General features: G+C 49.1%; 8 protein-coding genes across 8 annotated transcripts; 2 read left to right on the forward strand and 6 right to left on the reverse strand.

Annotated features, from left to right (window-relative positions):
* Nucleotides 1-609: 609 nt before the first annotated feature.
* N7537_005405 (protein phosphatase 2A regulatory subunit RTS1) lies at nucleotides 610-3,415 on the reverse strand (the record flags this gene model as incomplete). The annotated part of the gene is made up of 7 exons (XM_056896462.1): nucleotides 3,258-3,415; nucleotides 2,770-3,120; nucleotides 2,110-2,709; nucleotides 1,701-2,054; nucleotides 1,346-1,644; nucleotides 954-1,290; nucleotides 610-915 (listed from the first exon to the last, which is right to left on the reverse strand). The coding sequence occupies exons 1-7, from the start codon at nucleotides 3,279-3,281 to the stop codon at nucleotides 610-612; spliced, it is 2,271 nt and encodes a 756-aa protein (XP_056752247.1). The 5' UTR covers nucleotides 3,282-3,415.
* A 1,472-nt stretch (nucleotides 3,416-4,887) lies between these two features.
* N7537_005406 (uncharacterized protein) lies at nucleotides 4,888-5,767 on the forward strand (the record flags this gene model as incomplete). The annotated part of the gene is made up of 2 exons (XM_056896463.1): nucleotides 4,888-5,414; nucleotides 5,479-5,767. The coding sequence occupies 2 exons, from the start codon at nucleotides 4,888-4,890 to the stop codon at nucleotides 5,765-5,767; spliced, it is 816 nt and encodes a 271-aa protein (XP_056752248.1).
* Nucleotides 5,768-7,326: 1,559 nt separating this feature from the next.
* On the reverse strand, nucleotides 7,327-7,854 carry N7537_005407 (uncharacterized protein; the record flags this gene model as incomplete). The annotated part of the gene is made up of 1 exon (XM_056896464.1): nucleotides 7,327-7,854. One exon carries the CDS (start codon nucleotides 7,852-7,854, stop codon nucleotides 7,327-7,329), a length of 528 nt encoding a protein of 175 aa, XP_056752249.1.
* A 425-nt stretch (nucleotides 7,855-8,279) lies between these two features.
* N7537_005408 (uncharacterized protein) lies at nucleotides 8,280-8,561 on the reverse strand (the record flags this gene model as incomplete). Its single annotated transcript, XM_056896465.1, is given in 2 exon segments — nucleotides 8,280-8,495; nucleotides 8,514-8,561. The coding sequence occupies 2 exon segments, from the start codon at nucleotides 8,559-8,561 to the stop codon at nucleotides 8,280-8,282; spliced, it is 264 nt and encodes an 87-aa protein (XP_056752250.1).
* Nucleotides 8,562-8,683: 122 nt separating this feature from the next.
* Nucleotides 8,684-10,762, forward strand: N7537_005409 (transcription factor TFIIIC subunit TFC1; the record flags this gene model as incomplete). The annotated part of the gene is made up of 5 exons (XM_056896466.1): nucleotides 8,684-8,824; nucleotides 8,880-9,189; nucleotides 9,243-9,320; nucleotides 9,371-9,479; nucleotides 9,544-10,762. The coding sequence occupies 5 exons, from the start codon at nucleotides 8,684-8,686 to the stop codon at nucleotides 10,760-10,762; spliced, it is 1,857 nt and encodes a 618-aa protein (XP_056752251.1).
* Nucleotides 10,763-11,192: 430 nt separating this feature from the next.
* N7537_005410 (uncharacterized protein) lies at nucleotides 11,193-12,262 on the reverse strand (the record flags this gene model as incomplete). Its single annotated transcript, XM_056896467.1, has 2 exons — nucleotides 11,193-12,106; nucleotides 12,166-12,262. 2 exons carry the CDS (start codon nucleotides 12,260-12,262, stop codon nucleotides 11,193-11,195), a joined length of 1,011 nt encoding a protein of 336 aa, XP_056752252.1.
* Nucleotides 12,263-13,814: 1,552 nt separating this feature from the next.
* N7537_005411 (ribokinase) lies at nucleotides 13,815-14,957 on the reverse strand (the record flags this gene model as incomplete). The annotated part of the gene is made up of 1 exon (XM_056896468.1): nucleotides 13,815-14,957. The coding sequence occupies one exon, from the start codon at nucleotides 14,955-14,957 to the stop codon at nucleotides 13,815-13,817; it is 1,143 nt and encodes a 380-aa protein (XP_056752253.1).
* Nucleotides 14,958-16,335: 1,378 nt separating this feature from the next.
* On the reverse strand, nucleotides 16,336-17,296 carry N7537_005412 (uncharacterized protein; the record flags this gene model as incomplete). The annotated part of the gene is made up of 2 exons (XM_056896469.1): nucleotides 16,336-16,703; nucleotides 16,780-17,296. The coding sequence occupies 2 exons, from the start codon at nucleotides 17,294-17,296 to the stop codon at nucleotides 16,336-16,338; spliced, it is 885 nt and encodes a 294-aa protein (XP_056752254.1).
* Between the last annotated feature and the right edge of the window lie 2,760 nt (nucleotides 17,297-20,056).

Consider the following 20,056-nt stretch of genomic DNA (forward strand, 5'->3'; position numbering starts at 1 on the left):
CTCGATTACGTCCCTTTCACAATCGCCCCTTTGATAAGAATACACGCGTCAAGGTCGATTATAGCGTTCTCTTTTGATATTCCTACGTTTTGTACTTTCTGATACTGTCGTGTCCTTGTTTAAATTGTCATCTAAGCCACCTACAATGATATAAAGCTTCACATAGTAGATACAGTTGGTTTACAGGACACATCCAAGCACTCCAAACATCAGATTCCAAGGCAGTATCATATCCTAGAACTGGTCTAAAATAATAGAAGAGAAACAACAAGAAAACAACACATAGACAGCCACCGACATTGAGGTCAATGGATGGATGAAACGCCATTCGCACCCGTTTTCCATACCCGAACACGGTTCTAAGACTGGTTCCAACTCAAATTTTGAGGGAGCCCGTCGCGGAAGGGAAAATATCTCGAAAAATGAAAATCCATGTACACAAAAGAAAAGGGGAAGAAAATGGGAAGACAGATAAAAAAGGGCAGGGGGGCACAGGTTGAGGGCATCAGTCCGGGCGAGTACCGCCGAAAATCAAAAGACAAAAATATCGTTGCCCCATAGTTCGCTATGCCATCGCAGGAGAAAATAAACGGGAAAATCACATGTCCATCAGCAGTCCATCTCCTCCGAGACGTTATTTAGTAGAATTGCTTCGATGCATGATCTGTACATTGGTTGCACTGGTACCACTGCCGACCGATCGTCGTCGCGGGCGAATCTCACTGCCGCTTCCGCTCCGTCGCCGCCGACCAGTATTGCGAATCGAGCCTCGGCGTCGTGTCTGGAGCAAACGGACGTTTTCACGTTAGAATCACGCTGGCTGTACATGGGCGGACGTGGTCTCTTAGCAAAAGACAATGACGAGGGCGATAGGGCCAAACAAAAACGAAGTAGTTCGCATAGGAATGCACGTATCTGGGCAGGAACGCAGATCAGAGATGCACTGGGCTTACCGAATTAGGTGTGCCTTCGCGGCTGGGCCGATCCTTGGAAATATCGGGATCCTCTTGCAACTTCAGGGAGTTCAACCGCTTTTGGCTCTCGTGGGTCATGGCCTCCACCTCGTCGATCGGCTCGGGCACATCAAGAGCGGGAGGTGGTGGTGCGGGAATGCCATTCTTCCGGTCTTTGGCCTGTTGTTCAATCACATCCCACCGGTCCGTGCGAGACTTTTCGCGTTGGTCTGCGTTGTTCTGGTGCTCCGTGTAATCGTGAGAGCATTCATCGAAGAGTTGCGGGTTGATCTCCATGAACATCTTCATGGCATTGTATACCATGCTGTGGATTGTTCTGAACGATGCGTTAGCTCATGTCAAAGTTAGTAGCATATGCAGATCAAACTCACCGGTTCCAGTGTCCCTTCGAGTTCTCGTAAAGTGGGGCAAACATAAGTGGGAGAATGGTCTCCACATTGTCGCTCACAAGATTACAGAAGTACTCGTTGTTCCAGAAGTACAAAGCACGCTCAGCGACCTGGAAATGGGGGCTAGCAACAGACTTCGCCAACTGATTGAACAGAGGCTCTTGGACTTTGGCGAACTCGCCCGGATCCATCACCTCGAAAATGTCTTCCACCTCATTCAGGTACATAACTTCCTTGGTGCTGTTTGTCTTGGGCCAGAAACGCAGTAAGCCGAGAACAACCTAAACATAGTGGTTAATACTAGAGCTATATTGGAGAAAGATAGATGAGGCCTTACATCTTCAGTCAATGAAGAGTCCTTCTCCAAAAATTGCACAATACAGTAGGCCAATTGCGGGTGGTACATGCTGAGACTCTTCACCTTGTGCATGGGCAGGAGCACTCTGGTCAAGAAGAGCTTGTGTTCCTCCTTCAGCGGCAAGGCGAACCCGTTGATAATGGAGCCCAGAATCTCGAGCAATTCAGCAATTCCGTTATGGCGCTCTGTCTCGTACATGAACTGGAAGAAGACGTTGTTGATGGATCGGCGGATATATGACCGTAAGTTCAAGAACTTTCCATAGATGCGATGCAGGGTTGTCTTGAGGAAATCACGCTCCCGAGGATCTTCCGAGTCAAAGAGGTCCAACAGCTAGATGGAGCATTAGCTTGCATTAAACATCAAAATCCAGCACCAGAAAACATACCGAAAGCACGAACTGATGGTCGATATAACCCTTGGCAATGTTCGTGTTGAAATCCTGGCTTTCGATGAATCTCAAGAAGAATTCATATACGACCTGAATATGAGGCCAAGCGACTTCCAAGACTGGCTCATCCTCTTCCGGGTCAAATGCTTCGCCCTGGGGCGTCATAGGCGGGGGAATAGGACGGAACAGGTTCTTGGCGAACATCTCCACCACGCGGGGGTACATGGGCTCAGTAATGACCGACCGATTGTTGGCAACATAATCTAAGAGTTCGTGCAGTGCCAGCCTCTTGATCTCCTTGGACTTCATATCAGCCGTCGGATCGTTGAAATCGAAGATGATGTTGCACTGGTCGATCTTTTGCATGAACAGATCTTGGCGTCGGTTGGGAGGCACTTCATGGAATCCGGGCAACTTTTCCAATTCTCTCTGGCGCTGATCGGAGATGTCGAATCGCGACGAATGTTGGCGCTTGGGAGTCCGGATACCTTCCGACATGTCCTTAGGAGTTGTCTGTAGGCGGTCGAAGACATGAGACTTCCTAGGAGGTGCGAGATCTCCGGGCATCGTTTCGGCAGCGCCAGGAGGGGGGACATGCTATAGAATCCACCTGTTAGCAAAAGCAAACCGTCACCAAAGTGAAGCGACTCAACTTACCGGTGCGCTTGGGCTAATGATGACGCTGGGAGCCGCCGGCTGGCCTTGTCTATTTGGTGTTCCCGGTCCATTGCTTACAGGCTGTCCTGGGGCGCCCGGTTGGGGTATATAGTGTTGAACCGGGGTGCCAGGGTGAGGTGCGCCCGCGGAAGGGGTACCGGCGGGGGAAGCGTTGTCCGGCGATTTGTTTCGCGAGTCATTGAGAGAGGTTGTGGAGGATGTGGGTGTCCCTTGGTTGGGGGAAGTAGACTGTTGTGTGTTGGAAATGCCGAGGGACTGATTCTGTGAGGTGGAGTTGGAGTCTTTCTTTTTCGAGGACTTGTTGTCCTTCGCCCGCGACAACTGGTCGTGCTAGAAGCAAGGCACACAATGTTAGACGATTTGCGAGATGAATACGACAGCACCATCTGCAGGGTGGAGAAGAGATTAAATTGGCAGAAGTGATGGTGCGGTGAGGTTCACTTGGGCAGGATAGGCGGGTAACTCACCACTCTCTGTCTGAAACCCTTCATTTTGACGACTGTGTAGATGGCCACATGTACTCGGCTAGGTTTCTTGGTGCTAGTGCAGCCAGGCGGCGCACTCTAGCCGGAGTGAATCGAGGGGAGCCAACGGGGATAGCCGCTCAGGAAAGCCACGAGGGGGGAGGGAAGTGTTTGGATCGACCTAATAGGAGAATATTATAAGCGGTCCGAATCTCACAGCATGTAAGACGGTTATTGTGAAGGGAAGCAGTGCTAAAATGCTGATATCAAGCCCCGGCAATGCGTAGGGAAAAAAAACTGGGGTTCAATTGCAACGGCGTCAGGCGCTCCAAACCATGTGCAGTCGCAGCACGCGCACGGAGCAAGATGATGCTGGGAAGAAAGGGCCAATACAGGCAATGGGAAATGGGTGTCCGATCAAACGTACTTCCGGAATGTTGAGTTGGGCAATTGACAGATCGAGTGGGAAACTGCTTGGGGAGAGGTGTTATAGGACAAGCTTGGCCGGCGCTGGAGCTGGAGGATCTCCGTGTCGCTTAGTGGCAGGCTGGGAGCGGGGGGTTTGGAAGTACCAAAGGGACGGGCACTCAGATCGCAGCCCACTGCGATAGCACAAGACTCACAATTTAACTAGCAAGAGGCAAAGTCGCCGGTGTACAAAAGACCAAATAAAGATGATGGCGTTGGGTTGTGGAGAGGAGGGAGGGAAGTGGATTGTTGTTGAGGTGTAGGGAAAGGCGGGCTGGTTCTCCTGGCTGCGATGGTGATGGGAGGGGGAACCACGTCTAAGTACTATGTGGGGGAGACACTACGTTTTTTTTAAAAAAAAAGTGAGCTGAATCTGTTGATGCTTCAGTTTGATAAAATGAATTTACTTCGACAGTTACAATTTTTCTCCCCTCCTCTTCTCCTGACACAACTTTGGTATGCTTTTCCCCGTTTGTTTCAAGTTATGCTTATGTCATTATACACGTGACCACCAGGGGGACTCGAATTTCAGGCACAAAATCCATCAGCATTAAACTTGGTAGGCAGGCATCAAGTCTGGCAGCTGTCCATAGAGGATTTATCAGTACACATTCTAAGCGCGAGATTGCTTCCCAGCGTGCTATTTTTATATTCAAGACGGGGGTTGGGGGCGCGGAATTGAGGTACTCGGTGTGTATAGCAGCGAAGATAGATGTATCCTTCAGATGACTCTAATTTACACTGCGATGTCGCACGTTTATAATCAACAAGAATATTGTGTATGTATTTCGAGATGTCTTTTTAGGTGTATACGAATTCGGTGAAAAAAAGCATACTTTGTGTAAGAGACTTCCCTATATCCATAGATATAACCAGGGATCACCTTATACTCACTCTTGTATTACCTTTTTTCAAATTGTCTACAGCTTCTCCTCGATTTAATCTTGGATATATATTACAATGTATTCAAAGGAGTAATTTCTTCCCAATATCAGAGCAATAATCTCATTGTACCGTCACTAGAAGACCCCCGAAGGCCGCACTAGGGCATGAACAGCTATATTGTGAGTATAAATACTGATCTTTAAATTATCACTGGCTCTTACTTTGCTCCTTCATTATCACCACTCTCTCACTCTTATTCCCAACAGTCTCAAATCTCACAATGGCGAACTTTATCATGCCTCGGATCACTTGTCAGGACACAGACACACTATCTTCGGACGAGTTGACCAACACCCCACGCAAGCCGTTCCACGGAGTCATTCAACTGAATACCCTTTGGTCACTGCCGTCTTTTCGCTACGCAATCCGCGAATGGGAGACCGATGGGTCCCTTCAGGTTGATTGCTATATGTTGAAGGCTTCGTCTAAGAGGTGTTCTCTTTGCAAAGTACGTGACAGCAATGTGATCGGGTACAGTTTGATTATCCCCGAGCCCCTTCTAGCAAGGCACACTTACATCAATTGGGATCTTTTACAGATCCCCTGGGGTATTCGGGGGCATGTTTTCGAACCGATGGCCTTAATTGAATTCGTGAAAAAATGCTGGATGGACTGCGATGATCAATGGCGGGCAAATGCCGGCCCAGAAGCTGAGTGGCCTGAAACGTTCATCGACGAATTTGCCGCCGCTGTCAAGAGCCACTGTGGTGCCTTCGATGACCTGGTCGAGACTCATCGCAAGGCTCTGTGGGTATTTCTTAATCTGTGGGTAGGAAGCTAAGGCTGGCTATTCTGCTTGGTGCAATGCTAGGGAGCACATGATCCGTCCCAACACTCATCGTAGTGACAAGCTGCATCTTCAGTATGCTTTCCGAGCTACGGGGTACCTACGTCTTCGGATGGGCGAAGAAGGATCTGTCCACTGGGCCATAGCAATTTGGTCCTTCTGTCAGGGTATCAAAACCTCGGTTGAAGTCTATGTCAAGACAAAGGACGCCTATCTCATTTACACACACGCCTACTACATCGAGGAAGAGTTTTCTCTGGAGCCTTCTGAGTTTTCAAGCAATCGAGTTGCTTTACCTAACCCTTTAAGGTGAGCTTTCGTGACTATATCTCCTAGGATATTTCACGCTTTGCTTTTTTTGGTTTTCGGCTTTTTTTTTTTTTTTTTTTTATGAATTCTTTGCGAATTTTTGCTTTGCGAGGTATCCTGTTAGTGGCGTGGTGAGGCGTCCATTGACCAGGACCTCTTTTATGTTTGCACGCCTGGTTCTGCGGTTGTTTCAGAGCCATTACATAGCATCTCGAATACATTGTTTTTAGCAAGTTTATCTTTTTCCATATCGTTTAGAACTTTTGAGTCTACCAAGCACAAATGATCTTCATCTTTACCAGCGAAGACGTGATGTTTACAGTAAATAATCCCGACAGTATAAACGGTAGCAACACCTAGAGGCGAAGATGAAAACATCATAAATGACTAGCGGGACGTCATGATAGTGTTTATACGGTACTATTCAAGGGAGATACCAAAAACAACAGGGTTGATGATAGAAATATAAAGCCCAAAGAGAAGAGACAATAATCTTAGAGCCAAATAGCGGTCCTGCAGCAGGGTAGTGAAATATGGCAGCTGCATGAAGAGGAGAGACGAAGCTGATACAATTTCGTACATTCCAATATTAACCAATCTGCCAGCCTCGATAAAGATTCTGGAATATTTTGGCTTGAGCTCTTGTTCAATATATCTGGGGATGTGGATTACCTCACTACTTAGACATGTGAACCCCCGTTTAGCAAAGACAGGGATTCGTGGAAGACAGCAGTGAGCTAGTGTTGCAATTAATGTATTCTTCATTTCATCCCATTGTGCTTGAAATACCGTCGTAGGACATGGTGCTGGGACTTACGTCCACCCTAGATGATACGCTGAATAAATTGACCCATCTATAAAAAATTACTTATTGAAGAGGGGAACGCTCAAGGCTGTATGCTCTGCGGCATATGGGTCGATTCAGCACCTGTAGTTCAGCTTCATACCCGACTTTGCATACAAGGGAACCCAGGGGTGCCACCCTGGAAGTGGGTTCAGAGAGGTGTAGGAGTATGTATTCTCAATCTGTATCTATCTGCTATTTGTAACCTCGTAATCTCAATGTTTACATAACAACACATGGTAAAAGAAGAAGAAGAGGCAAGGGCAAATGCGCAGTGGGGAGCCTATTTCCCCACTACAATATATACATTGTTATTCCCCGTGATTCATCCATATTCATACAACCTCATTGGGATAACATTAGAACGAGTGGCAGTGCAGCCACTAAAGCTCTCTTCAAGCTCAGGCGCCTGGTTGCCACTGCACTGTTTTTCTCGCTTGAGCTACTATCACCGGTGGCTGTACTTTCCGCAGCGTAGGTGTAGTAAAGACTAGCCGCTGTCTGTGTGCCTAAGCTGTCAACAGCAGTGGTAGTAGGCAAACTATCCGCCGAGCTAGTCGACCATGCACTTGCGAAAGGGTAGAATCCTGTCGTTTGGGGATTGGCGCTACAGTAGGCGCTCGAGACCCCCTTCACGTAACTCTCAGGGAACCAGTGGTAGCCTCGGTGGAAGTTAGCTTTTCGATCAAACCAAGAGAATAGAATAATGGCAGGACATGCTATGGGAAAGACTCACCCTCAATGCCTCCATGTTTTCTAAAGCATTCCTGGCAACCGGCTGCCGAGTCAAAGAAGGGATATATGTCACAATAGCATTGCTGCTGGACGTCCCAATCACCCGAATACAATTGAAGGCCTGAAAATGTGCCGTTGGTATTTTGGAAGTAGCAATTAGAATTAATCGCCGCTTGTCGTTTACACGGAGCCTCGTCGATTAGATAGGTTGGCTTAGAGGAGATGGTTTTAGCCGTGTCATCCCTGCGGAAATTGTGGTGTGGCAACGGGTTATACGGCAGGTAGCATTCGTTGTAGAGATCAATGTCAAGGTCGGTGAGACCAGACTCCCCGGATGAGACAACATAGAACCTGGAGATATAGGCGCCGTTTGGGAACACTGGATATTCGGAGCCGGTCTCCGAAGCAGCCGTGCTAGAGGATGTGCTGCTACCCAGAATGGAGTCGTACTGGTAGGTTGAAGTGGGTTCCAGCGAGCCGGTTGTTATTGAGGTAGAGGCAGTCATAGCCATAGTCATGGGCGAAAGGGGTGATCCGTTGAAATGACTTCCAATTTTGGAAAGAGGGCCTCGGGAATAATGCTTGGCAGGGCTCGACCAATCAAAGATTGTGATTGGCAGGGGTCTTCCCGAAAAGGAAGTGATCTTGTTTTTGGCTAATATGATATGTTCACAATAACGTATTGCCTTTGTATGGATCGAGGACATATGATGTTAGTAGGAGTCGAGGCTGATGACGAAGCCGATTCATTATTTACTGCATTCGAAAGCAAAGATACTAGCCGAAAAGCCAAATAGGGGGCCTGCAGAAAACTATGTACTGAGATATATATATATACATTGGAGATGCAGACCTCATTGTGTAGCATAAACCTGTGATTAACCACATCATCAGCGTTTGGGAATATAGGATATCTTATTAAACTGTTTTGAGCCTCTCAAATGTCAACCCAACGAATTCTCTTAAAATGTTTCTTCAAAATGTGCTTAGATGGTACACCTTGGCTGGTGCCCCGGAGGTGATGAGTCAGCGTGACTTCCAGCTTTGGGCGCACTAACCGCTTGTGGAATGTAGACTCGATTCTTTCCCTAACCCATAAGGATATCGCTGGCGAGCCTTTAATTGTGGCGAAGGCGAAGAAAAACACAGAACCCTATACAGACAGGTTTACTGTGTGGGAAGCGCTCGAGAAAAGTGGCAGTGTTGCCTTTGATCGCATTTGCGCGATCTCACCCAATAGCAAACCAAAAACAGCTGCAACCAACCTCAATTGAGATTCAAAGCTAGTGCGAATGATACTGCAACTACAGTATCCACAAGTCTGGTATAAAATCAACCAGCATGGACGACCAACGGGGGTCTAGAACTGCCCCCTTTTACGCCGTGCCATCCCGTCGGCTCGTCAGTGTTGAACACCCCGCCGTGGTCCGCAATGTCGATAAGGCGATCGAGACCTTACAAGGAGACTCCGGAATAAAAACAGTGAGAATACTTCTTCCTCTGACGGGGTATTTGAATATATGCTGATATACTGCAGATCCTGGACCCGGCCAAAGGTGGCACACTAGCTAATCTAGTGTTGCGACCAGAAGATGCCATGGCTCGATCGGTCCAGTCAACGAACATTCAATCGAACAATGTTCTGCTCAAAGTAACTGTTCCCAAGCGGACAGGACGGAAGCGCAAGAGAGGCTCGAACGAGCCTTTCGCAAACGCACCAGATCCAGGAGCATCCGAGCCGGCCCCGCGACGGACCGCGAAAGATCTCTTGCGCAGTATGAGTGATAATCCTTCCAGGTACCAGATTGAACCAGTTGGGAGGGTTGAACGGACACATGTGTTCCGAGGTAAGATCACTACTCCCATGACCCATTGCCAGTTTGCTAACGTCTGATGGTAGGAATCCCTGATTTCGTCTACTCGACTACAGCGAGTTCCTTTACGAACCGGTTCCGAGACCAAATTCTTCCATTTGACTGTAAGCCCGCTTGAAATACACCTCACCAGAGATATACTAACAAGCGATAGTCGACAAAATGAAACAATTTGATATCGACATGGCCAAAGGCGCTGCCGAGAACGCAGATCTCATCCCACCACCATCATTCAGCCACGGAGACGTCCCATTCCACTACATGTGAGAGCCACTACACCTAAAACACCAAACCAAGACTATCGGACCACTAACGTATCCCTCCCAGCTACCGTCAAAACCCAACAGTGAAACAAGCTATCGGCCGCTCCGGCAAACTAGAAACCGTGAACACCCAAACGGCCAACAAAATCTTAACTCACCTAGTCCCCTACGACATACCCAAAGTACCATCCGAGCCACGGGCAGACATGCTCCCAATAAGCGTACTGGACGCAGGCATGCTCCGCACAATCGCAACACTCAACGCCCTCTACGAAAAACAACCCGCCTGGACACGTCGTGGACTCCGCAACAACTTAACAACTGACGAAGACCGCCTGAACCTGCGCCACGCGATTCCATACGTGGGGTACATTTTCCGATCCGGCCCATGGCGCGACGCAATCATCAAGCTGGGGATCGACCCACGCACCTCACCAGAGTACCGCCACTACCAAACCTTCATGTTCCGCCTCCTGGCACGAGAAGCCGAGCTTGCGCGCGACGGCGGCGGGGGCCGACGTCACAACGTTCCCCGACCAAGTGACCAGCGCGTAGTCGAAGACGAAAACGCCAGCGGGCCGTCAACGGGCCACATATTCACCGGCAAGCAACCTTTTGCACAAGACGGACGGATCTGGATGGTTGGTGAGATTCAGGACGCGCAGCTGCGGGCAGATTTGTATCCCCCCGATGCGGGACCTGGATTCCTGCGCAGCGAGTGCGATATCGTTACAGATGGATGGTTCGGGAATGGTACACTTGCGAAGGCGAAGACGGTTATGCGACATAAGATCCAGGCATTGATGGAAGGGCGGGAACCGGTTGATGAGGATTATACGAAGATCATGCAGCTTCCTGCGCATGCGCGGTCTGAGGCTGATTTCCCGCTTTTCACGCTTGATCCTGATGTTGCGACGCAGAAGGAGATCAGTCTTGCTACGGAGGTTCGGGCGATTATTCGCAGTTCGCCGATTTGGCGGAATTTGTCGGCTAATGCTGGGTTGGTGAGGAGGGATGTTGGGGAGGGCCGAGGGAAGGGTAAGGGGAAGCGCGCTTTGAAGGGGAAGAGTGTTGAGCCGGAACCGGAGCCTGAGCCTGAGCCTGAGAAGGGGGATGAGGAGAGTGAGGGTGAAGAGGAGGAGATTCAGCGAAGGGAAATGTTGGCTGCTCAGGTTGCGGATGCTGCTGCGGCGAGGGACGCTGACGAAGCTGCTGATGAAGCCGGTGATGACGATGAGGATGGTGATGACAGTGATGATATGGACGAAGACGAGGACGAGTAACGGAAACTCCGAAATTATTTGAGGGTTGGCTACACCTAGAGAATTGGTACTTTGTGCTCAAGATATTCATCAAAAGAATCCATTTTTATCGCCAAAGCCATGGGCAGACTTGGAATACATCGTGAAGCATCAGACATGAAAAGACAATAACTCATCAATTAGACGGAATAAAGAATGCCAATCCGAGGGGTCACAATAGTGAAGCAAAAAATATGCATAATTCGTAGCTAACGTTATACCAAAACACCCAATAGACTGGACACCAGTGTCCAAAAAAGAGACAAATACCAAGCAAAAGAATGATAAACAACCAAAGGATGAAGATGAAGCAAATAGGTATCGGTATTGGGGCCAAACCCAGGCCAAAGAACAGCGCCACTGAACCAGATGCAGATGCAGATGCAGATGAAAAGAATGACGACCAGGAAGATCAAAGAGCAGAACTAGTGCTATCGGTTGAGTCCTCGAGATTTTGCTGCTTGGTTTCAGCAGGCGCGGGAGTAACAGCATCCAAAACAGAAGCAATGGAGGTAGTGACAAGGGCCTGCTGGCTCTGCGAAAGAGGCGAAGAAGGCTTCTTGAATTCGGGCGCACGCTCTTCATCATCATAGACAATTGTGTATGAAAAGGCATTGCAGTCCTTGGCATAGTATTCAGCAGCATTCAGCTCACCGAGCGGAGCACGGGGCTCATCTATCTTTGGTGACTTGCGAGCGGCGGCAGCAAGAGTTGCAATGGATTCGCGGGCGCGGGGGAGTTCGATACCCAGCTCGTGAGGGGGGATGTTCTCCTTTCCACGGGTGGAGGTGTCAGGCTTCCCCTCGTCGTCGCTGATATCCAGGACAGTGGTCGAGTGTTGCATCAGGTTGGTCATTTCTTCCTGCTCGGTGTCGACGTGGATATCGAAGGACCACGAGGCGGGGGCCTTGGGAGCAGGTGCAGACTTGACAGTTGTGGATTGGGCAAGGACGGAGGCAAGAGAGAAGGGGCGAGCGACGCCGCGCTTGCTATATTGCTCCGAACGGGGCTTGGCGATGAGCGAACGGCGAGTGGCTGACTTGCTCGACTTGGGTGGTGGGGAGCGACCAGCGGGCTTGAGAATGGGAGCTGATTTGGGGGTTGTAACTGAGGGGATCTTCGAAGGGGTCGAGAGACGGGAGGAGATGTTGATGCGGGTGGAAAGAGCCATGCGGGATGTTTTGATGGGTTTGGACGCGCTTTTGTCCTCGTCATCGTTGAATGAACGTTTGCGTTTTGCTGAGAAGCTGGCTGGGTTAACGTTCTCGGAATCGGCGTCAATGAAGATCGAGCTCTTCATTGGGGTTGACTTCATAGACATGGTACCTGGTTGGAATTGTGAGCTAAGCCCTCTTGGGAACATCAAAACATGGGTTATCACGTACCATTTTGCTGGTTTTGACGATTAAGTTTCGATCGCATCAACGGCATGTCCAAACAGCCCAAAGGCTGACGAGTAGGAGTCATAGTGAGAGTGGCCATGGTGAAGGAAGAAGGGAGAGAGAGGGATGTTTTGTTTTGGTCAGCGCCAAGTGGGGGGAGCCTTGGAGGATTGGCGGTCTACAATAGGCACTAGACAGGCCGATCGCACGATTCAAAGAGAAAGAGGGTAATTGTGTAAGACAGATGAATCAAAAAAGAAATAAAATGATTGAATGATAGGAATTGGTTGGATGAAATTCGGATAAATGAAGGAATGGGTAGATATGGTCGACACCGTTGAGAGAGAGAGAGAGAGAAGGGATGGATGACTCGGGGTAAAAGAGGTGCAGTGATGAGGTAGATATAATAACTTGCGAACGTTAAAGAGCTTAGGTTCAGAGGGTTTAGAGGCAAGGAGCAATGGAGGACATGAGGAGTCACAAATGGAGGGCGAAGGGAACTATTTCAAGGCCTGCATACTCCGTAAAAGCGCGTCGCGTTCACGTTGTGGAGGCCGGATGGGAATTCGAAAAGTGGCGTTTATGCAATTCCCAGCACAATCCAATTGACTTTCATTCTTACCTCGTGTCTGTGGGAACAATAGGATGTAGATCAACTACGCGCTTTTCCGTATACTATGGAGACTATGGATACTCTGTATGCTATATGGTCTTCATAGCACAGTGCCATTGTTCTATAACGTTGTACACAATTAATTATTCCTAATTTCCCTAGAATTGCCCATAGAAGTAAAATCATTACTAAAATCACCAGGGCAAAAGGTCAAAAGTTCAAAAGTTCAATCCCCCCCCACTGAGCATTGCATGTCGCGTATCCCTTGGACGCGTCGGTCAGCAGCCTACCCGGTATCCGGTACTTGGAATCCCGCTACTAGCGCATACATAGCGTAAGTACCAAATACCTTGACGTCCATCACGTCCTCCACGTCTTGCACGTTCCTTCGCGCGCGACTTCGCGTTCACGTCTCTTCCTTGCGCACTGTGCACTCATTCGCGACCAACAGCGTCTAGAATTGCACTAAAAGTATGTCGCATGAAATGTCTAATGAAACTCTGCCAACACATCCGTCTCCATCCGCTATGCCCCATCCGGACTCAGGTTACCGGATGAAACCATGCATGCAGAGGCCGACCGGGGGCTGCTGGGGTTTGAGGTGAATGTGAAACATTGTACAGAGTTCTTTCTCAGCGGAGGGGTTGAGGGTGTCTGGGGGTGCCGGGCACCCAAGGCTGGGGAATGTTCTCTGGGCTGGCTGTCCAGGTGGTTCAAAGTAGAAATTCGCCCCTGAAGGCTGTTTCAAGACGTAAAATGATGGAGGGTCATTAATAGGGATATTATATGGACAGGGTTCCCAAGGTTTGATGGCACCTGCCTCCCCTGTTCCTCGTGGGCTCGGATTATTTTCCTCGGCGTATTGACCCTTGTTGCATTCCTCGCGAAAGCTGAGAGCCTATCCATTGTGCCATCGATGTATAATCGCGTCGACATTCTACTACAGAGCGGGAAATGCCGACCGGGATATTCCGTAGATTCTATAAGTCTCTCGTGATATAATAATGTAAATGATCGCAGACCTACCATGCCAATTACCTCAGATCTCATCCTCAAAAGGGATGCTGTCCATGGCACCCTGACGTTCCACAGCCCGAGCCGAGGCGCGCGCGGCCAAACGCATCGCCTCGTCCATGATAGTCTTGTACCGGTATGCCTTCTCATCATCCGCAACATCCTGCCCAGCCTTGCCCTCTCCGCGACGCTGCTCGCGCCATCGCGCCACCCTGACCGCGTAGGCACCAACGAATGTATCACCCGCGGCAGTAGTATCCAAGACCCGGGAGACAGGGGCGGCTGGAATCTCGTTGGTGAAGCGCTGTACTCCGTCACTGGGTCCAGAGGAGCCGCCGTCCGCGGCACTGTACCAAACGCCCTTCGCCCCGAACGTGATGAGGATGTAGGTGATACCCGATTTGTGGAAATACCGAGCGACCTTCTCCTTGCCATCCAAATCCTCCGCATCCGGAACCGTGCGAAGCAGTTGTTCCGTAGGGGGAGACATTAACTCAGCCTCCGTTTCGTTCAGGATCAAATGGTCGACAGCAGCGTATACATCCTCGGGAAAACCACCAGGCGGTGCAGGTGCCGGGTTAAGCATAACATCCGGACCGCACTCAATGCCACGTTTCCCAGCAGCGCGAGCCTTGGCCTTGTACGCTGCTATTTCATGTAGTATCCCGATAACCGTGTCGACCGGGATCTCGCCTTGCATAACAATGACATCGGGCACGGGCGCCGCTAGCGCCATGCCCAGCACTTCCGGGGTAGGCTGCATGCCATCGTAATTTGCACCAGGCGAGAAGAGAATGCGGTTCTCGCCACCAGCTGACGAGTCCACGATAATCACCGCCACACCCGTGTATGCGTTTTCAATGACTTTCACTCGGGACGGGTCGACTCCAGATCTCTCGAGGGTCGGCTTGAGCAAGGAGGAGAAGTGGCCATCCAAAGCTCCTACTGCGCCTATCATTTCGACATTGACGTCGCTTGTGGAGTTTGTGGTGTCTGTTGGCTTGGCTCGGGACATGCGTCCGCATGCCACGGCTTGGTTTGCGCCCTTGCCGCCCGCGCTGGTGAAGTAGGATGAGGAGGTGATTGTCTCGCCTGGGTCTGGGAATCGGGGTGTGACTGAGACCATGTCAGCATTGAGAGATCCAATGACTCGGATGAGAGGTGCCATGGTGGAGAAGGTGGTTCAGTTCGGTTTCTGGATCGTAGGTCGGGGGCTGGGGGTGTCTTTGGGTCGGGCTGGGGAGATGGGGAGAGTGTTGCAGTAGTATAGTTTGAAGGTAACGTAAATCCCGCAGATTCCAGGGTTGCAAATGCAAGGCAGCAGTGACACTCTGCAGCTTTCAGTCGGGCAATTGAGAGACAAGGTTTGAAGGAAAAAGAATTGGAATGACGTTTGGGCGGGGCAGATTAGAGGTGCGATATGTGGGGCCGACAGCTCCAGTTCCGTGGATCCGATCTACAGTGTATAGCCACGTCTATTTTGACAACACACATATCCGGAAAATCAAACAATGGTATCCTGCTTTCCAAAAGAACTCAAATTTCTTTTTTCTCATTCAACAATGTAGTAATACTGGTCAGAATCTATTCTTGTACTGCAATTTAGAAGCGAAGAAAGGGTAGGAGCTGCAGGGGATCAAACCCTACGAGTAAAAGTGGATCAAACTTCATACAACCTCGACCCTCACACATTTCTAGTGATAGACATAAAATAAATGGTGAGAGATTATAAGTTAAGATAGTTACAAAATAATACAAGATGCAAGAAGCCCAAAAAAGTGAACCCCCCCTAGGTATCGTCACCCCTGGGGTCGAACCAGGCAGCACTTAGCCCAACTGACCTCCCTGTCACGACCTGGTCAGCCATAGACACAGGATGCCACCATTCTGGAGAATTAGCCACTGAGCTATAAGGGGTTTTCTTTGAATATTCCTTCCGTTTGATTAAACTTAACACCTAATCCTCTCATATTAGTTATATCATTTTTACTTCCCACAAAGTGCTATTAGCTTTCCGATGTCCACTACACGCAATATAAGAGTAAATTAACATATATTGAAGTGAAAAATCCGAAACTTTCATAGGCTTGTGCATTCTTGAGGTTTAACTACGTATATGACCTACCTACTGACCTTTACATCAGACCGGGTCAATTACGGCTAGCTAGGCCGTTTCTAGGGAATGAATCAATACTAACATAGGATTGTATCAAAAAGCTGAACTTGCCTTTGCCCTTAGGAACGCATGCTGGTGCATTGTATGCCGTATTACGCATAAATGATTTGATCGAATACTTGCGCTCCATATACGCTACCACGATAGAAGGGGTAAGCCATCACAACCAAGTGTAATATCATTACCAGTTAGTAGTCCATAAATTAAACTTCGATTATATTAATCTCACAACTAATACATCATCAAAGAACTAAATCTCAGTATTTTCCGCATAATACTCAACTATTCATCACTGCGGCGTTCAGCCTAGAAAGGGCAGGGGAGACTAGAACGGCAGCCAGGGGTAGTATTGAGCGGGCTAGCCCTTGGTCTACTCCATTGCCGGCCAAGAGATTGCTGTTTGGACAAACAGCTCATTCTGGGCCTTTCTAGCCATTGCGTCGGCAGCCATATTACCTGGCACTTTAGAATGCCCAGGACTGAAGTGGAGCTTAACGTGCACGCCGAGCCGATTCAGTGTCTTTGAGTGCCATGTGATTACCTCCAAGTGACTGGCCATATCTCCATTTGGGTCATAAGGCAGACGTCCGGCAATGCGTCTAAGGGCATTGATATCATCTGTGAAGAGGAAGACTTCTTTAGTCATCCTGTGGCCATGGGATGTGGTCAGCGACGAATGCTGCTGAAAGAACGTCCTATTCACACGGGGGTTTTGTACAATAGTGGCCCTTTCTTGATCTATCTCGAAGATTGCCAGTTCAAGTGTGCATGCTATAGCAAAAAGCTCGACCGTGGCGCTACTCCCGACACTGACAGGGTAGTAGACCGACCCCCTTGCCCTCCCATTTGCTTGAAGAAAGGCTCTCCGGCCAGACAATGCCCGCAGCACCACATAACGAATGGATGGACGCATCGCAGAAGTAGGCCAGTCGTTTGCGTACGTTCCTTGGAACAGGTAACTGAAGAATCTTATTCGCAATGCCCCAAGCCCTATAGTCATCGACAAGGACGATGAACCCAAAAAAGTCGTGTCCTAACTCCCAAGAAGTTTTGTAGTGCGCTTTATCTTCGGGGTTGTCCTTCTTCTTTCTTTTCTTGTTCTGAGGTTCAGGCTGACCAGCGAGTTCGTCATCGGTTGAGACGAGTTTCCGTTTGCGACCGAGTCTGCCATTTGGGTGTGCAGGCGTATGTTCGGCTTGTCCCTGGACGAACTCAGGTGGGGGGTTCGAGGCTCGGACGCGTCGATGCGGGGGTCGTGGGGCTATGGAATGTCGGGGGTTTGGATGGGATTTCCCCCTCTTCAAGCTCCTCCAGACTGGAGGGGGACTCATAAGGTGCGGTTGTCGAGTCGATCAAGCTGGTCGTTGACCTGCTTGGGTTCGAGGGCGGTTCGGGCTGGCCGGCCGGAAATTGGCTCAGGCTGGCAGGTTCCTCGTTCAGGTCGGAGGTTGCTTCACTAGTGTTACTAGTGTTGGACACCAATTCATTCGTATCAGATATTGGTGTTTGTGGGCTGATGGTAGACTTGCTTGTCGTACTAGCCGCATGATCGGGGGCCCAAGAAGTGAGGGGTGTAGGCTTTATGGCCATCGGGGATACATGGCCTCTTTCAACGCTTATCGCAGGTGGACAACTGGCCGAGCGCATACGGCCTTTTGCCAGCGCCGGTAGTCGCATCTTGAGTGGTCTGCGGGCTTGTCTTGATATGAATGGTGTTTAAATGATAGTGCAAATGAGACGATTGGTTGCAGTAAGGAAATACACGGAGAAAGCAAGCGAAGCGAGGAGTAGGGAGAAGATAGAGAAGAGAAGGGAAAATGGAAGGAAAGGCAAAGGCAAACAAAAAACGAGCATCAATGCGACACCTGTTGCTACTGACGAACAGAAATTTTATCAAATTCCATGCAGATGCCAGGCAAACTCCGAGGGAATCCATGATCAAGCGTCCCGCCTAATTTGCCTATGTTCGATATTGTCCATGTCCTATAAACCAGCCGACCTTTACATGATTGCACGTAGAAAATTATAGCTACTTCATTTCTGCTTTGCATACAAAACTCACTGCGCGGTGTGTGACAGGCCTATCCAATTTAGTCTTCGATCTTTGAACCTAATCAGACAAGCACTCCAAACCATGGTGTATCTATTCCTGCCATACTCGTTTCCTCCTTCATATGTATCACTTTCCAGCACACCTTTGTTTGTCATGGCCTCTTGCTGATCGGGATATGTGGGTCTGATACTACCCCTGGCCAGCATATACAACTTTGAACCACCTGCGGGTTCAACCATACATTATATTATGTCTCACAATAGACATAACAAAGTGATGGCAGCATTGGTAACCCCTTCCTCCAGGGCCGCATATTTAAATGTAACTTTACTAGCACCATAAGGCTTTTTGGCATCGGGCTGCCTTGAGAGGTGTACCTTCCTGGACAAGGGTATTTGGTAGGATGATCGAGTTTGGGGTTGTGTAACTAGGAACCGAAGGAAAAAGGCTACAGACTCTGGTTACGCATCCACTTCCTATGCCAATGGATTGTGTCTTGTTAAGGCGACTATATTTGGGAATGAACTCCTCAAGAGTCCAACTAACACAAGCGTTTGAAAGTTACAGATACCATTGACCCCAAATGTATTCCTCAGTGAGCATCGGAGGGTGGCAATTAAGGCGAGCACGGAGGCACTCGGGGGCGTTGTGGTGCTGCTTCATTATGGAGGTTCGACGAGGGCGACGCGGTAAATGCAAAGCAAGGTCTCCTAGGTGGCTCAGGGTACAAACTGGTCTTTAGACCCCTTTGTACCATATGAATTCTACCTGCCAACCGTGCCTCTCTCTCCACTCGTAGAAAGCTGTTTTATTGGTTGGACATTCCTTCCACTCCTGGTACATGGTACCCAACCTTACCATGACCTTATGGCTTTCTTTACTTTTACATTACTGTGCTGCCATCATGACCCCGTCGAGATCATCACTCACCCAGAGGTGCAAGGTGTGCTGGAAACAAACTCTGTCATGAGCCGTCGTTGAACCATGCTCGCGGCCCACTAATACCCATGTCGGATCCATGGAATAGAATTCTCGGTCCCAAATCAGCGTGTGCCTTAGCTCGGCAACACTCGTTTGACCTTACGCTCTCCAGCAAATACTCCGTACGCAAGCTACAAACAACCACACCTGTGACAGCTCTCGTGCACAAGATACAACGCTTAGGGTTTCGATAGCTGCATCTGAAATGATTATGGCAGGGGTGCCGAAACTCGAGGCTGTCAACAAGATGGCTAATAAGAAGCATTGAGGGGCTAGCCATCGCACAGAAAGATCTTTTGCACCGATCGAATCAGGCATCGTATGACTAGCAAGGTCTATTGAGTTCCTATACCCTTCTCTTAATTGGCCCCCTTGTCCTCTGTCTACCAGCGTGTCGTCCACATTTGCAGTGCTCCTCATAAATATTCCAAGCCACGACAACATCTCTACTTGAAGGATGGCCCCGAAATACAAACTATCAACCCAGAAAGGAGTATGTGTGCCTTTCAATCAACTCTCGGTGGTCTGATCTTTTTCAAACTCATGGCGGATTTCATTGACTTCATACAACACCAGTTGGATGAACCGATCCATTCTGTGCGACATAATATTAAGGACACTCCGGGGTTCTTTTCATGTGTCTTTCTAGGCGTACATAGAGGTGGTATGAATAATAAGATGAGACGGCTTTCTTGTATAGAAACAGGAATACACCAAAAGACCAATACATTTGTGCAACTACATGATGTGCATTCTTTTCATCACTAACTAGGTAAACAAATCCCTTTAAAAGCAGTCAATCCTGCTTAACCACCTACTCCAAACCAGTTTCCCACAACTCATCTGAAGGCCGAGAACGACAACTCGCCATGGTATTTACTAGACTAGCTTGAGTTGTATCCATGACCTGCATTGCAACCAATAAGGCGGGGATGATCTTTCTCAGTCAATAAGTTTTTAATGGCGCCGAGTCGGTCAGCGTTTGACCCAGGCACCAGGGTCAGCATCAAACGATCCTTATTTTACATGACGCCTCTTGCGTCTGAGTTGGGATAGG

Source organism: Penicillium hordei, assembly GCF_028827395.1.
Source record: "Penicillium hordei strain IBT 12815 chromosome Unknown utg000003l_segment0_segment0, whole genome shotgun sequence".
In the NCBI taxonomy this organism is placed as follows: Eukaryota; Fungi; Ascomycota; class Eurotiomycetes; order Eurotiales; family Aspergillaceae; genus Penicillium; species Penicillium hordei.